Raw genomic sequence first — 17,863 nt, forward strand, 5'->3', positions numbered from 1 at the left:
TCGTGCTTCTAGGCAGTCAGATAAATTACACTTCGACGAAAGTCATGGGTTGTCATTTCTTCAACACTGTCAAGTTCGCTACATGTCTGGCTCAAAAAAGGAATCGGGAACCTTGCCCGTCACCATTTCAGAAGGCTCATCTTGTGGCTCTGGAAGAGTAGTCTAATTCCACGCACAGTTCCCCTCAAAAGTTTACGGAACACGGGTTCCACAAGAAACGTGAATTTCTCGTTCATCAAGGCTTACCGCTGTGTAGGTCGCCAACGTTACTAAGTCTTGAACATTGAATTGAAAGCTGGGTCCGTGCTTCGCGGGAACGTAGCTCTTGAGTAAATACTGTGTTCCGTATACTTTTGAGGCCGACTGTAACTGTTTTAATATCAGAAGTCAATCTGCGACTGACAAGATCCCTAACAGGTACTTGTGGCGAGGTTTATGTGGAATGTCTGGTTCTGCGACGCCCACGAGAATAACAGAAAACTTCAGCTGGGGCCCAACTACGACGTGGCCTATTCAAATACACGTAAAACGCAAAAGCACTTTTCTGAGATAGCCCCTAGATCGACTTTAATGAAATTTGTTGCACTTGAGAGACAAAGTTAAATTATAGTGATTGCTCAAAGTGGACCTTCAATTTAGGGCCTGAATATTGTGGAAAAATATTCAAAAATTCGAAAATAGATGCACGAAGGTTATAAATTAATAGCTCTGCATCAAGAACAGATATCGCGGTTCTGTAAACGGCATCGATTAGATCATTCAAAGGGGAAAAATTCGATATGTCAATTTATATTTTACATGAATTTGTTACGTTGTGTACAAGGTTTCTGTAAAAGATGTATTTCCATATTACTGAAATTCTTTAGATTCATATGTAACATATCAATTTTCTCCGCTTTAGATGTACTATCAGATGCAGTTCACGCAACTGCGATATCACTTTTCCTTGCAGAGTAAACTTGATGGTTCCGTTTTCTTAAAATTTTATATTTTTGCAAATTTTTAAATAAAAGATTGACGACCTCAATCGAAAATTCGAAACTAGCATCACTAGATTTTAAGTTTTTTTTTATTTCAATGCAACAAACCTTGTCAAGTTTGGGGGACTGGTTGCCAAAAAAGCGAATTCTCATTGTTTTGTGTATTTACATAAGAGCACCCGAGCTAAAGCTTCCTCTTCAGAGAACTTTAGCCAAAGATAACTCGGATACTCCTAGTGCCTACCGGAGACAAATGAGCTCCTATGGTGACAGCCGCACCGATATATATGAATTGTGTTGCATTTAAGAGGGGAAATCGAATGTCCCAACTGGAGCCTCAATTTAGGGCCTGAACTTTCCTTTCTTTACAGAATTTTATTGAAGTCCATAAGTTTCGATAGAGGCTGTAGCAGCATGTCTAAAGCTTCGTAATACCTGGAGCAAAACAATACGTCACTGTTCTCTGCGTTGCATGCACTGAAACGTCTTAATATTGCAAACTTACATGCAATCGTTGCCCTGAATCTCCAAGCTTGTGACAAGGCATGTGTTCAAGATGTGTTAAAGGTGAAATGGAACGACACATTGGGTCCCGAAAAAAAGTAACCTAGTTTCAGTGTAGATGTAGAACAACCTCGGTGCGAAATTTGACGTCTGAAATACGAGTAGAAGCTTCTGGAAAACCTCACAAATGTCGACATTTTGACACCGAAACTGCAAGAAAAAAAAATTTTCTGCCATTATCGCTTGCCGAGAGTGACGCGCGACTCAAAACGCGCGTCCCGTCGGTATGACCTACGATGTTATGCGCAGTTCGTGGCGTGTTGCAAAATCTGGTAGGCGATGTGCTGGAACTTATAGGCGCTAACGATCAGCTACACGCGTCGTCTGCTAAGGTGCCGCTTAAATGCTGCTAATAAGTAAATAAGACTGTCACCAGCCCTGCAGCTTTGTCGATGTTGCTTCATTTTTGTGTCCTCCAACAAAGTCTGTTTGAGGAGACAAATGTCCTTTCAAGACAAGAATGCCAAACAACCCGACAAATAATTCAGGCACTTCACATTAAAAGATTAGGAGAGACTTGTGTAAGCCAGGCATCAGTATCAGTCGCAAAGCGAATTTCAATATCTCCTCAGCACGTGCATCAATCTGAAGCAGTGCCTTTCTTGTTCGGTTTTCGTGGCTTCTGTTATGTTTATCTGTTAACTGATAGTCTCCAAAAATATGTCATGTTAGTTTGCTACAGTTTTTGTATTCACATATATATCTTGATAGTTTGAATAAATGTTGAGAGCTCGCGCTCATCCTGTCTTCTAGACTTCGTCTGTGCCCTTCGCGCTACAAACCAAGAATATGTTACCGTACGAACTCGCCAAACTGTCCATTCTTTCCCTTTTCTGTATACTTGTCTACAATGGCATACAATATATGAAAACAAAACAGTGGCCCTACTAATAACGCCTTGCTGTAACTCCGGCACGGTCTGTGTTATGACGTTAGACGACTTAGGTGCAGAGGCAATGGCCTGCATGTAGGCTTCACAATATGTCATCGCGCATGACGACAGACGATTGCTCCTGAAAGGGCGTTGACCAAGAAGCAGACAAGGACACCTGGTCATGTTTCTCAGACATTTAATGCCTCACAAAAGAGTGGGAACGGGGGTTAAAGTGGCTGGTGATGCAATACATGGGGGATAGGTCGTTTCCCACATATACTGAAGTATAATACATGCTGTTCCTTCCATGTGTGTATATATAGCGATTTATTTATAGTATTTATATTGATAGACAAAAAATTAATGTCCACACCAGGTAGTCTCGCAATCTTTTTTTTTTCTTTCGAGAAACAACTTGTGCTTGGTAGCGGCTCTTTTTTTTTTTTTGTTTCTTTTAAGTCAAAAGTAAAGACATACACACAGGACTTGATCCCCGTACCATTCAGGGACCGATCAGGCAAGAATCTACAGCTCCATGACACATTCTATCTCGCTTTTCTTTGGCCGAAACAAACCTAAGCATACTAAACACGTTCCGGACCATGATCCTCCAGCTCTTGGCCGTCACAACTCTTGGTCCGCACGCTGGCAACAGAGACGGTGTCACTTTCAACCTCACGCACATCTTCTGCGTCCAAACACTCGGTGTATCCATCAATCTTTTTTTTAACCCCGCTAGTTTTGAGGATTGTGCCAGGCAGAGAGCAGCCTTGCCTTGGCAACGGAGGCATCCTGAGTTTCGAAGGCAAGAAAAGGTACATATTGAAGTCAAACTCTCTCTCTCGCCAAGAGCAAGAAAGTGCCCCACTCCAAGCGCTTGAAGTGGGACTGAAAGGCCAAGCATCCGTCACACTGCGGAAAAAGGCTTTTTTTCTTTTGTCACTGACGTCACAAAACGTACCAACAGAAAAATAGACATGATCAAAGAACGAACAGCGTCTACACACTTGCTAAGGCGACTCTCTTTCCAGACCGGAACGATGGAGGTGGCAAAACACTGCCAGCCATTCCAGTCAGCCCGGAATAAAACAGCCCATAGTGGCGGTTTGTCTCCAAGGTGTGGGGGGGAAGGGGGAAGAGAAGGTCAATGAATAACCAAGCTTAGCCTAACGAGCCTACAACAACAAAAAATACGAAGGCAACACGAAGGCAACAAAAGAATACGGTGTAGGAGAGAAATAAGGTGGACAACGGCACCCGGTGAGACAAAAGAAATGAAATTTAGGGAAGAGGGGGATCAAACGGGGAAGGGGATTCCCTAGTACGTCCTAGTGACGAGTTTCACATAGACGACCCAATGACTCCTTTCTCAGCATCCACCTTAGTGGACTCGAATTACAACTGTCTCTGCCCAGAGCATGTCTAGGCCTCCGGTCTCAAGCAATGACACCCAGCGGTCCTGCTAAAGCCAGACGAGAACAGTTTGCAAAACACGCCTCGCCTGTAGATGACGTCATCGCACTCCTAGCAGAGGCCTCGCTCTGATGTTTATCTCTGCAACTTCGCCATCTCCCACCATACTCGGGCTCCTGTATGTCACAGTGGCACGCACACATCTTGTGGACCTTTCCTTCTCCGTATTTCTTTTTTCTCCATGGTATGCCAGGAGGGCACCTCTCAACTGATGTCTTCTTCATCATCATCATCAACACTATCAAACATCATTTTAGCTTACACAAAGCAAGAGGAGAAGGCAGAATGGAAGGTTGAGAGAAAAAAAATTATGAACGAACCTTCATTCACATCAACGTTTGAGAAATATGAGACATCAGAGAAAAACTGGATAGACAGTGAATAAAAGGAAAACGGCAACAACAACAATAACAAGAAACCAAGAGAGAGAAACAAAAACAAACATGGGTTTGCACTTTGTTGAAGTCCTTAGTAAAAAATTGTCCTAAGCTTTGTCTTTTTGTCGTCACTGTTTGCGTGCGTGTTTTTATGTGTGTGTGTGTGTGCACTTGTGTCCCGTGGTCGAACCGGCACTGGCTTCTTCCATGTTGATATCCCGGAGGGTCTCGAAGATCACGACCTTCCTTGTCGTATTTAGCTTTTTCTTTCCGTTTTCTTCCTTTTCTTCTTTCCAGCTTCCTTCAAAATGTGTAACTTGTGCGTCCACACAAACACTTTCACATTTAACACAGTCTACACTTGTCTTCTGGCTTAATGGCTTCTCCCAAGCTCTCTGTCATGCTGCTTTGGTAAGATGCACGTCGGTCGTTCCTGGCTCCAAAGGTTCTCACAACAACTTCACCCTGATCTGTTGGAAGAAAAAGGAGAAAAACAAGGGTTTAGCACACTGAACATCCATCGTTGCGTTTAACAGTGACATTTCAGTGCAGAGAGATCAAACTTGGCAAAAATTTGGGAACTACCATTGCAAATCAGTACGCGAAACGCGTGAGGGTGAAATACAGCCTAGGTGAAAAATTATTTCCTAAGTGCCTAGAAGCGTTATATTTAGAAGCTTTTCTTTACTTTGCGAGTGCCCTATTCAAACACACGTGAAATGCACAAATAGTCTCGTGAATTTCGGAAAGTTAAATCCCGCCAGCTACCGGTAGCAAACTATGGTTTAACAAAATTGTCGCTAAAGTAAATAAATTACTCAAAACACAACTTTACGTACAACACGCAAGTCCGCTACAGATACGGGTATCACGGTTTCGTAAACTGCTTCGTTTATAGAGTCTAGAACTGACAAACACGTACTGGCGTCATTCCACGTGAAATCATACAGCTTTCTCGAAAGTCATTATATATATATATATATATATATATATATATATATATATATATATGTTGAAGTTCGAAACTCCTCCACGCTTCCTTGTCTTCCCAAAAGTTTTCTACCATACTGGCGATAATTTATTGTTCTTGCCCAGCTGAGCTAGAAGGCACCAATCAACATTCTTTTTTTCTCAAAGGCACATTGCATGATGTCAGACATTCAGATATTGTGTATGCAAGAGAATGACGTGATATGACTGGCAAAATATCCACTTTTTCAAATAACTGACCACTTCAAGTGCCTTTGGCACCGACAAAAGAGACTAAAATGGCAAAGCTTGAATTTTTTCTCGGAACGCAGGAAAATCCAGAAGGTACAAGTGAAATGTAGAATGGTAGCCTGGTTGACATAATATCGGTGAAAAATATTTGAAGCTTTGAAGGTTCAGCAGACCGCCTGAAAGAAAGCTCAAACTTTTTCCAATAAGCTTCGTGGCATGCAACAACAGCTGATAATCAGCATCGCTGAGACACGAGCACTTCAAAGCTTTACATAACAAGTAGGGTATATCTTAAAAGTAAATTTTTTTAACGCTTTCCGGTCAAGCAAGAAAAAAAGAAAGGAGAAAGGGTATGGACATGCATATGACTAACAGCGTACGACGTTTTGCGATGCAGCTAAAAAAAAGCCAGTGACGAACTGCGACAATAAGTACGAAAAGTACGAAAATCATGGCGGTACACGCTAACGTCATCGGCGTCGTCGCTTGGCCCCGAAAAAAAAAAAAAAGCATCGTCTGATGACTCAAACAGCACTCGAGATTTGAGAGATGCCTTAATGGAGGGCTCCGATTAATTGAGAACTTCTGGGGCTCTTTCAGGTCCACCTGGTGCTAACGTAGACGAGCGTTTTTGCGTCCTGCCCCCAGGGGACCACTAAGTGGTTGGCAACCAAATCGGCGACCTTGCGCTCAGCAGTAACGCGGCAGATTGAAGCTCGTCAGAGAACACAGGTAAGTAGGGCGCCTCAACAACCAACGCCTCTATAACGAAATGACTTGTATAACGAAAGAATAATTACGTCCCGGTTTATATTGCGAGCTGTGCGGTGCGTGAACGGAATGACCTGTAGAACGAATGATATCGGAGGCCCCAAGCGCTACGCTATAAAGGCGTTCGACTCTATACAGCCAACTTTAGCGCAGCTAGAACTGCGGGTCCCCATCGCGAGTCGCTTCCGGCCCACTATTACCGCTCATTAAAAACACGCTGGATCGGCCGTTCCATCGCTGCTTTGGCGCGTTTCTTTTTTTCCTTCGCAAAGCGTACTCGCGCCTTGGCCAAGGGCGTCCGTGCTTTCTTGACCTTCTCGGCTTGCGCTGGATCGCTCTTTCGTGCGCCGGCCTGTCAAGTTTCGAGGTCTTACGCGCGAAGCCGTTCGTCCCCGCCGCTGAAGGCTTTGCGTAACCGGCGCAGAATACGAAACTGAGCGGTGGTGGGAGGTTGAAGAGATATGCAGGCCTCCGCGAAAGACGCGCGCTGCACGGGAGTGCGGAGCGCACAATCACAGCCACAGACCATTTTCTAAAGCTACGAAGGCGACGACGTTTTCTGGCGCCATACACTCGTAAGCAAAATGACACCCTTTTGCCACACAACGATAATCGTCATCTGTCTTGTCCGCATTTCCTTTCTTTAACGCGGCGAGCCCGGTACTTTCCAGTAACGAACGGCATGCGCGTTATCAACATGACATAGCATTCCCGACAGGAAAGTAGCGGGCGCGGCGTTTTCAAGAAAGGAAACGCAAGCAAGGTAGATGACGATTATTGTTGTGTGGCAAAGATACACCCCAAAGGGTGTAACTTTGCCTAAGAGTGTAGAGGTTACTACACAAAATACTAGAGCGAGCGTCCGCCCAACAAGGAGGCAGGCAACCTACAGGCAACATTAAATCAGCGCTGCGTGTGTCTACTCCTGTCCGTACTGTTTTTCTCGTGCTGCACCCGCAGTCATGATGCACCAACAAGCCCATATTTCCACAACAACAGTACGAGCGATGCTACAATTTTCACGACACAGGACTAATGTCAAGACTTAATCTATTGTGTTGACGACTAGCATCATCGAACCAATACTGTCGTTCTCCGTCCCTGTTTCATTCTCCCTTTCGCCAGTGCAGAATAGCAGATCGGAGCTCGCAATATCGGACCGACCTCCATGTCTTGCTACAAATACATTCTGCTGTTACTACAGGCAACACTGGCGCGTGTGCCCAAGGGATCAGCTGCATCTATGGCGGTTTAGCCAGCACGGGTTTGCCTAAACTTCACCATTCTGGCTATAACCAACTTTGCGACTAGATTGAAGACTGATAATTTTAACAAAACACTGCGTTATAAGAACGCCGTTTTGCAGTCATTATACATGTACGAACACACCAATTCTTTAGTCATTATTAATTGGCAATCTAGAATGATGTAGCGTAAATACCGGCTGTCTGTCACCATGAAAGGAAAAAAAATAAGGTGGAGGGGGGGAAGGGGGGCGACGCTTTCGCCGGTCATCTCCAGTCGTATGCTGTAAGGCCATTTTCAAACAAGAAGGCATCAAGTAAGGCTAGTTTAAGTTCGACTTTGCGAACAGAGCAATCACTTTCAACCGCTGCGGTGGCAACTTATACCGCTGTCAACAGCAAGTATATTCAGCTGAGTTGAACTGCTCAACGTTCCCACACTGAACAGTCAGACGATTTGCAGTGAAATTCTTTCGTGAAGGAGGGAGCGTAACATGGTGCAATCATTTCAGGTTAATGATCAAGGAATGAGTTTACGTTTGCTGTGAATTCCTCGTCCGTAGGCCTCTTACATGGTCACCTATACCCTTTCTCAGAAACGCCAGGCCATAAACTAAAAAGGAGGAGGAAAATACGCACAAGAGCCTAAAATACTCTCGCCATCACCTTGGTCGCTCGACGCCACCACCCTACAGCGTTGCGCCTGCCTATAGCGTGCCGAAGCTACAGGACACGTTCGAGCTTCGCTGCAAAATATTGATGGCCCACCGATATATGTCATTTATTGTGGCCCAGATTGAAACGCTGCAATATGCACAACACACACACACAGAGAGAAAAGGCAGGTGACAATAGCGATCGTCAAAATGGCGACGGAGTAATGAAGGGAGAGCAGCAGGTAGTAAAGAGGGGACCTCACGCATCCGCCCGAAGACTCGACGCCGCACATACGCACATTCCCAAGCCGCCGCTGCAGCGCAGAGCAGCAATAGGAGCGTGCAGCGCTGCTGCTGCGGGCACACGTACCGGTTTTATTGTTACGGCGTGTCCGGCCGCTTTGCCGGCGCTCATTAAGTCGTAACCGCTCGGCCGAGCCGGCTCGGAAAGATGGAGCGCGTCCGACGACCGACGCGCGCTATTCTTCGCTGCGGCGCGCCATGGCCGGCACGCACGATAGCACGCTCTCTCATAGATGGCTGTTCTTTTGCTTCGCAGCCGCTACACGCACGCAAGCGCGAGAGATGACGCGTCCTGCCCCTAACTACATACACACAGTCGCGTTACGGGAGCTCGCGTGTTTCGCTCACTTTTTCGGCTTTCGCGCCGTGGCGTTTATTTTGCCGCGCGGTCGGCAGACCGGAGGACACGCGTAAGCGCCCAGCGTGGTTCCCGCCCGCAGAGCGCGAGAGAAGAAAGAAAACAAGACGAGACAGCAATAGCCCGCCGCTACCAGTAAAGTGCGCGCATACGATATGCTGAACGGCTGCGGAATCTAACACCACCCATCCGTCACTTTTCGGTTTTCAAACAAATGATGACAATAATATACGACGCGACCTGCCGGTACCTTAACATTCTAGATTAAGCTACTTTTATGTTAGGGTCTCCTTGGTAACATTTTGATCATTCATGCAAGTATTCATTATGCTATTGAAGAAAAAGCGATCACAAACTGCTGACAAACCAACCAAGTGTGTCATCCCACTCAGGAAGCATTACACGAAAATCCAGGAGTCGGCGTCAAACGCATGCAATGCTTTCAATGAGGACGAAATCCAAAAACGTCCTTGTGCCGTGCATCGGGGACACGTCAAATATCCCCTGGTGGTGAAAATTATTCCAGATTCCTCCATTACGGCATGCTTCAGTCATGGAGTGGTATCGGCCTTAGCGCAGCAAAACACAGACACAAAGAGAAACGACAGACGGACACAAATGATAATTATCAACAACGTTGTTGATAGTTATCGTTGATAGTTATTGATACAACGTTGCTGATAACGCCGCCTTCGTGCCTCAATCAAATTCGTTTTGGGACGTAAAACTCCACAATTCAATTCGAACCCGTGAAATGTGCGTAAGCCTAAGAGGAAGGAGCGCGGGGCCGGACAACCGATTCGGAGCAAGATGTATATATATGGGTGTGTGTGTTAACGCAATAAAGAACGGAAGGAAGACTAAACAGGAGAAATACTCTCAGACCGGTCACTTCGAGGAAGTTTTCCTATCTGTAGAAGACAACAAAAATACAACTAAAATTAAAGGAGGGAAAAGAAAATGTTAGAGGAGGATGAGCGGGACCATTATGCAGGCAGCGAAGCGCCGTGGGAGGCCAGCGCCGTACACTTTCCCTGCGGAGAATTTCCGCGCGTACTCAGTACGCGGTGGTGCCACCAGATGGCGATACGTCTCGAGGCGGCGGCGCGCCGGGACTGATTTCTTCGCAGCAGAAAGGTCCTCGAGAGGAACAAACATCCAAGCCAATCCAGGACGAATCGGCGCGTCATCCGCGTAAGGAAAGAGGCAGAGTGAGATCGATTCCAACGAAATGTACTATGTCGCGCCCAGGCGTCAAAAAGCATATATCTACAGAAGAAGCCTTCTTGAATACAGACGGGCTCCGCGGGAAAGGTGCCGACTTTCACTGCTAGAAAAAAAGCAAAAGGGTCAGGATTGGAAGCACGAAGACTGCGATGTATACAAAGTGTGTTCATCGCTGCTGTGCTGACGCCGCTTGCAGGGACACCCCACAGACAGGGCAACACTTGTATATATACATAACAAATCGGCTTACATGTAGCCTCACCTTCCCTAACCCTACAGATGTACCGGTGGTGGGTGCTTTTCTCAACAAATTAAAGAAAAGGACAAGGTAAAACGAGACCAACGAATAAACGGCGCCATTTTGTGTATATTAGTGCGTCCTTACGGGCGCGCGCGCGCGTCTCTCCAATTCCTGGAAATATGACCACAAAATATAAACGCGATAGCCCAGCAACTAGTGGTAAAGCAGATTTTTGGCGAGGTTCTGCGAATAAGTTGCCTCGTTTTTCACTGTGTAACTGGTTATAACGGAAGACTCCTTTACCGTGCAGCTTTGACTCGGGATCGAATATGTAATACCACAAACGAGGCAAGTGCGCGCACTAATAAATTAAAGGCGCGCGGCATCCATAGAGTTTCCCACAACAATCATCACGGATTTTGTTCAACCTTCGCGCTTGGCCCCGGCTGCAAACGTTCTTGCGGCGTTAGTAACTACGATTTATTTTTCTAAATATTTCCGAGCAATCAGTTTTACCACAGTTTCCTAAACATCGCCAGGTAGAAATTTTTGCACACATATACCTAATCATAGCGAATGTTTGCATTTCTAACGAAATATATATTTCGAAAGCATCAATTTCCCAAGTCACAAAGCCATTTGAGACCAGAAGAGCGAATTTTAAGCAGATACATATAATAATACCCATAATTCCAAAGCTGGCTGTGCCAGCACACTTGCACAGCTCACATTTACACTAGCGCCAGAATTCACTTTGCTATAGCTTTTGTAGGAAACTGCAGTCATCGTCTAGCCGCCGCAGCCATTCCTTTCGTCTCTTGCTGTCCGAAAATGCTTCAGTGCTAGATGAGATACGCGCGGCGCAGTCACTGGCGTAGCATCTCCCGGAATCGTCGTGACGTCTCTCGAAGACGCCGGCGGAAACCTTTGGCATAAGTCGGCTGTAGGTCACGCTTGACTTTTGGCGCACGCGCCTAGGATGAAAACAATCCCGAACGAGGTCGACTACAGCTTTTGGTCGTACACGCTTCGCTGAGCACGTTTGTTCATTCTGATGCTTCGTGCTTGAAATTTACTATGCCATACTAGACGGGCAAGTTAGGCGCGCTCGCAGCCTTGGAAAGCGCGCGCATCGGTGTCAACAAGTATCAATCTGCAGCTTCATCCGAGTGCCACCCAGACAGGTCGAGCTCGTCGCGCCGACGAAATGCTTTAAATATGACACCGCACGCCCGTTGCAACACTCCCGTACTCGAGACAGACATGGCCGTGAGATAGATACGCAAATGATGAATTCGCGACGCGCTTTTCAACTAACATGGCGATTGTAGCCTTCACCGCGTAATCAGAAAGTGGCTCCGCGTTGCGCAATAAAAGGACTCCCAAGAGAATAGTTTGACCTTCACTAAACTACCCTTCTGCAATACCACAGCGAGATGCTTAGCAGGCCGGAAATTCCGCCACAACGAAAGGCCGGTGGTGGCGACGCCGCCTGCTCGGGTCCAGTTAGGTATCGTTTATCGCTAAAGATGGACTACACTACATTCGCCAAAAGCCGAAGGCTAAAGTTGGCAAGCTTCAAGGACTTCAGTTGCATAAATACGAAAAAATGCAGTGAAGTCTGCAACCTCACGTACCTTCTATACGTGACGTCCCGTACCTTCTGTGCCTTCTGTGCGAAACTTGAAAAAAGGACCTTCGTTGTCTAAAGGATCAACCGATTACTGCGAAATTAGCAAAGTTAGTATAAACTGATTTAGTGTTTTTCGATAGTGACCACTGAATGTTCTGTAGAGGTATCAACGCTTTAAATATACATCGAAGGTACCACCGCAGAATTTGAAGTTTTCAATATTTGGGGATTCTTTAGGTGCGTTGGAAGCACTTTTCTGTTCCGCCTAAGTGGCAACGCGGCTGGGATCTGATCCCAATCACCCGCTTACTAGAAACTGTTGAGTATATATATACTGAAGCGATACCAGCTATACCAACTTGTGGCTGTCAGTTCGAAACCGGCTGGTCGCATATCTTCGACGGAATACCACACATCTCCGCCTCCAACATCTCAGCTGTTTGTTTGTCGGCTGTCCAAACAATAAAGACGATTGTGGTGAACTCAAACATTTGCTCCGACTTCACGTGCGACATTGCCTCGGTTTCACGTTCCATTGCGTAACTCACTAGCGCCCAATTAAAACGCTCTCCGCTGGTGCGTTATCGCGGGTATAACGCAGCTGAAAGCCCCGCACCCAATGCACAGGCCCATATTTGCAATAACCAACACGTTTTTCGCCGGCAGCGTTTTTTTGCGGTTCCTTAAAGATGCACACTGGGCCCGCATGGTTGATTGCTGGTTATGGCGTACAGTAAATTGTTAAGGGCAACGAACTGTATTACGCAACAGATTATAACTGAGATATGGCATAAAGATCCGCAGACTATTTTTACGACTAAATGTACGCCCAACTGACTGCACCAGTCACTTCTATCCGCCATATGCGAATGTTCCTTTAAACAGCAGACCGTAAGGTGCAATATCCGTGAGCAAACGTACACGGACCACAGGCTGCCCGAACTAACAGAATTTATTCGTAATGCAGACGGACAAACCGAATTTGACGAGTGCACCGGAAAGCTCGCAATGTTAAGTTCGGCTGCTGTCCTCAATTACACCTTACATTTATAGGCGGAAAAGAAAGACTGCCTTATCGCGAAATGCCTGGTCCGCAATCTCCAGGGCAGTGCAAACCATTAGTCAAACTTTTCAACACGACCTTAAAATCTGTCCGTGCCATTCCGGACATCGAGTACTTTTCGTAACATGCACCACATCCACCATTCGCTGTCGGCAAAGTGTTTATTTAAACGGAATTTTTTTAAAAAAAGGCAAAAAGCCGATGCATGTCCCCGCAAGAGTTTCGAAAAGGGGACGAAACGCGCAGGGCGCGTGCACACACACACACACACACATCGGTAGACAAAGAACGAACAAAGGAGGCTTGCAAGGTCCCTGGCCCCTGCTGCATGCCAGCCAGCCAACAAGGAGAGAGCGAAGACGAGGACGGTTGGCAAGAAAGACGACGTCTCTTCAAGCACGTTGCAGGGCAACATGTCATCGCGGCCGGCAAGCCAAGAGCAAAAAATAACCGCAGAGGCGCACAAAGAACGCTCGAGCGACGCGAAGAGGAGGAAAGAGATGGAAGCGACGCGGATGGTAGCGGAGAGTCCCGGCGGCCCCATTAATATCGCGCGCCACCGTCGTTCCTTGGCGAGGCATCATCGCCGCGGCGGCGACAGTGGAAGAAGCACCGCTCCCAGTTTGTCCTCGTTTGCTGGGACGACAACGTCCAACAATTGACAAGCCCACAAGCACGTAGAAACAGCAGAAGCGGCGGCTGTAGGAGCACGCCGATGTCACGGTGGGCGACACGCGCCGGCAGAGACGACGATGATGAGGAGGAGGAAGACGAAATAGACGTTGTCGTCCTCGTGGTACCAGAAATCCCATCCCCTTTCGACAAATGCAGGCGACAGGAATTCGCTCGTCGGCCGCCCCTGTCCCTTCTGCAGCGAGGGAAGGAGGCAGGTTCATATTCGCGATGAGAGAGAGGGAGAAAGCTCGCGCCTCCAAGAAAGAGACTCCTTCGGCCGGGATACTCTCCCACTCATGTGAATGCCAACTTGTTCTTTCTTTTCGCCTACGCTGTATTATGTATTTGTTTCGCTCCGTTCGCGCCTACATCTGCATCGGCCGCTGTTGCGAACAACGTGCCAAGTCAAAGGCCCCGGGAGACTCATGCAGCAGCGCTCACCACGCAGGGTAGCTACGAATTTGGCGCAGGCGCGCTCGACAGGACAAAAGTACTACGCCCAGGGCGAGAGGGCGGCACAGGCGGTCGTGCAGTTTTACACTGCCGGTTGCTTCCACGCAGCCTCGTCAAATGCAAGATTGCAGAATAGTGAATCGTGCAAAGACCATACAAACTGCGAACTGTGCGCGCTGACGCAAGTCGACAACTTGGTTACGACGGCCACAACATAGTAGCGCTGCTGTCTGTGTTCCCAAGACCTCCCCTTGCCATTCTCACTCCCACAAGTATCAAACGTCGGCTTGGCTCTCGTGACATCGCTGCGTCCACGCGTCAGTGTGCCTGTACATGTGTTAGTACTTCGGTATAGCTTTAAAAAGGTGTAGCGACGAACAAACATTGCATGCTATTACACATTGCACAGCATGAGAATGAAGAAAAATGTACGCATCGTATATATAGTTGTGTAGCATGTAATTAACCGCTTCACTAATGATTCATTTCACAAGAATTCCAAGATGTGCGTCACATGTGCAAATTGCTTTCACTTTCATTCCAGCTGGATTGATTCGCAATAAAGGGGTAGTAGGTTAAACAAAATAAAATGAATACAAGCGATACAACTCCCTCATGACAAATAACACTGTGATCCGAAAACACCCGCACACTCTGCTGTATGGAAACTCGGAAACGCTGACGCATGCTCGCACAAGCACACGCGTCCCCGCTGCCAGCAGCCTTCGTAGCAGCGCGGCATGAAATATCGCGCGCGCACATTCCTGCCCTTATCCGCTTCGGCGAAGGTCGAACACTCAAGCCGACGGTGACAAACGGCGCAAGCGTACACAGCGCGGGAACTCGGGTGTTCCCGACTCCGCTGACGAGAAACGCCCGCATTGCTGGCTTCCACATGCAGGTATACGTAGGTGCGCGAGGAACACCCCACTCGCGCGCTGTAGTAAGAAACAACAAACAAACAGCAGCAGCAGCAGCGCATGCATATGGGAGTGAGCGACACCTGTGTGCACGCGTACAGTATGTACGCATTAGCGTACCCGAGCTGTGCGTCGCGCAACCTCTGCGCCACTGGTACGGGCACCGCACAACAGCCCTTGCAAGCGAGAACAAATGCTGCCGCCAAAGAGAAAGAAAAAAGGCAAGAAAGAAGAACAGAAAAGCAACCACAAACACGGCTGCCGGACATCCTCATTACCTAAACTCGCAGCCGGTAGAGAATCGCAGTGCTTGCCTGCACGCAAACATCGCAAGAGCGTTGCGTTCTTGACGCAATTTCGCAGCAGCAGCTGCGAAGCGCGTATGCAGGGCCTTTCCTCTGTTTGTACTTTCGTCCTCAGGTAGCCCTGGCAAGCATTTCGATACGAAGCTATCGCTATCAAATAACTGTTTCATTCAGTTAAAGTAATCTCGTTATTCGCTCCCACATTTGCTTCGTTTTCAGGAACCTGCAAATATAGCAGCAGAGTGAAGGATGGTTGGTTGATTGGTCGGTTAGCGAAAGTTTACGTATCTGCTACAAGCGAGGTTGTGGCAGCAGAAGAAATATCGTTTAATTGGATGTTAAGGGTGTGGGTTAGCCTCTCAGAAGGCACTTTGTAAATTCTCAAGCAAAAGTGTTCCGTTCAACGTTGAAGCACCGGCAGGACTAAATGAAATGTTTCGCGCTACTAATTGCCTGACAAAATATTATAAGGCGAGAAACGTCTATCAACTCTCGAGAGAACCGAATGACAAAGGAACTTTTTTTGCCAGTGCGACCCTCTAGCACTGATCCGTTTCTCGCGAATCAATGCTTTCATCTAATTATCAGTTCATGAGTCACTTCGATTGCCGCAGCCTTCCCGATCCCGCCTTTCCCCACTTTCTCTTCGGCAACATAAACTTCCCTACGGCGCCGTCGAGAAGTCTCCCGGTCACCTTCGAAGAGGGTTTTGGCAGGTGTACCGAGAGAGAGCGAGAGAGAGATGCTAAAGCCGCTTAGGCTGCTCACAAAACGCAACCATGGCGCCAAAGCGCATGACTGGTGCAGGGAAGAGATAGAATGGTTAAAAGAAAGGTGTTTGTTTGTGTGCAAGGGTGCGGAATGAGGGGAGGCGAACGCTAGAAGGGGGCATCGAATAAATAGGTGGCTGCGATCAAGAGCGACAACGATCAGACAAAATCGGCCGCTGGTGTGCCAAATAAGAGAGAAGAAAGCGGGCGCGAGAACGAATGTCTTTTCGTCACGGAAACAATAAGAACACGCAAGGAAAACAGAGTGGAGCCAAAGGAGGCCGTCCGGTCAGCCTTCGCACCCTTCTCCTGCAGGGATGGCGCCCGGGCCTCCTGTGCAAACAAACGAGCTCGGAGGGCGGCCGCGTGTGTTACTAATGCTCTCGCCGACCTTTTCGCCCGCAGGCACAGGCGCGTACGTAGCGAGAAGAGAAATTGACGCTCCATTACGTCGGCCGCCGCCGCCGCCGCCACGGGCTCTCCGCGAGCCATCGCGCGATCGCTGCCGTTTTCAACCTGCGCAAGCAGCCTGAGGAGGAGGCCGTTGTGGTGGCGCGAAACAATAGGACACACGCGCCCACAAGGATTTATCACGCGACAGGCAGCTAGTACTAAGCAAGCTTAACGAATTACGTAGTATGAAAAAAAATAAAGTACAATTTACTAGCGAAACTATTAAAAAGAATGGGGTTTTACGTGCCAAAGCCACGATCTGATTATGAGGCACGCCGTAGTGGTGTACTTCGGATTAATTTTGACCTATTGGAGTTCTTTAATGTGCCCCTAAATCTAAGTACTCGGGAGTCTTTGCATTTCACCCCAAACGAAATGCGGCCGCCGTGGCCGGGATTTGATCGCGCGACCTCGTTTTAGCAGCCCAACACCAAAACAACTAAGTAACCACAGCTGGTCAGTAAAATCATTACTTAATTAGCAAACAATTTACCTAAGTTGAGCCAAATTTGAGTACTTTTCTTTTTCTAAATCGTAAAGATCTAATCCTAGAACACGTTTTCATTGCGCCGCTGACCCTGCCGCTCGCTACCCGAGAGTGCAGTTGACGCCGCGCGAAGTGTGCACGCGGATCGGGAAGAAATGCTCGAGCGAAAGGGGGAGAGACGCACAGAGGATGAGGAGGAAGAGAACACGGCTCCATTGCAGTTCGCGCATTTTCGGGGAGCGAGCGTTAGAATATCCTTGGCCCCGTTTCTAATTCTTTTTTCGCTCTGTTGCCTTTCTCGTACTTGCGTTATCTGTTCTAGCGCTTAGCTGCTGCGAAGCACTTACGCACGCACGCGCGCACGCACTATGCATACCCCGCAACGATCGTTACAAGACTTTTTTGCAAATTGAGTCACACGACAGACATTTTCAGGTCCCAGTGGCGCGTTCGTGAGGCGGCGATAACAGGAGGTGCACGGTAAAAGAAAAGGAAACACATCATTGCAAGAGATACAGACGCCGGCAAAGAGGATCGAAACGAAAGCGCCGAACCCGATCTGGAGCGGGGCGTGGGAGCAGAGGACGGGCGACACCCAAAATACAGGGTCGCAACGCAGCGCCCTCGGGGGCTCATCGTCACGGCTAAAAATCCTATTACCCGGCATTAAGCCGTGCATGCCATGCGTTCGCGAGTAAGCAAGTTTCTCGAGCCATCTGGTGTAGTCTTCTAGGGAAAAAAAAAAGAAAGAAAAGTAGTCTAAAGTAAGGTAACCTCTTAGCACGTCGTACAGTGTCAAGAGCCACGACTTTCGA

At 47.6% G+C, this 17,863-nt stretch overlaps 1 protein-coding gene across 6 annotated transcripts in view; it reads right to left on the bottom strand.

The window, feature by feature from the left end:
* Positions 1–2,597: 2,597 nt before the first annotated feature.
* Positions 2,598–17,863, bottom strand: part of Reph (Regulator of eph expression) — a 149,391-nt gene continuing 134,125 nt past the window's right edge. For all 6 annotated transcript variants that reach the window (XM_072289405.1, XM_055071697.2, XM_050180202.3 and 3 more), the window contains one exon: positions 2,598–4,738. In XM_072289405.1, coding sequence (XP_072145506.1) covers positions 4,718–4,738 — 21 coding nt within the window. In that variant the 3' untranslated portion in view covers positions 2,598–4,717. The remainder of the gene's footprint in view (positions 4,739–17,863) is intronic.

This window comes from Dermacentor andersoni, chromosome 7, assembly GCF_023375885.2.
Source record: "Dermacentor andersoni chromosome 7, qqDerAnde1_hic_scaffold, whole genome shotgun sequence".
NCBI lineage: Eukaryota > Metazoa > Arthropoda > Arachnida > Ixodida > Ixodidae > Dermacentor > Dermacentor andersoni.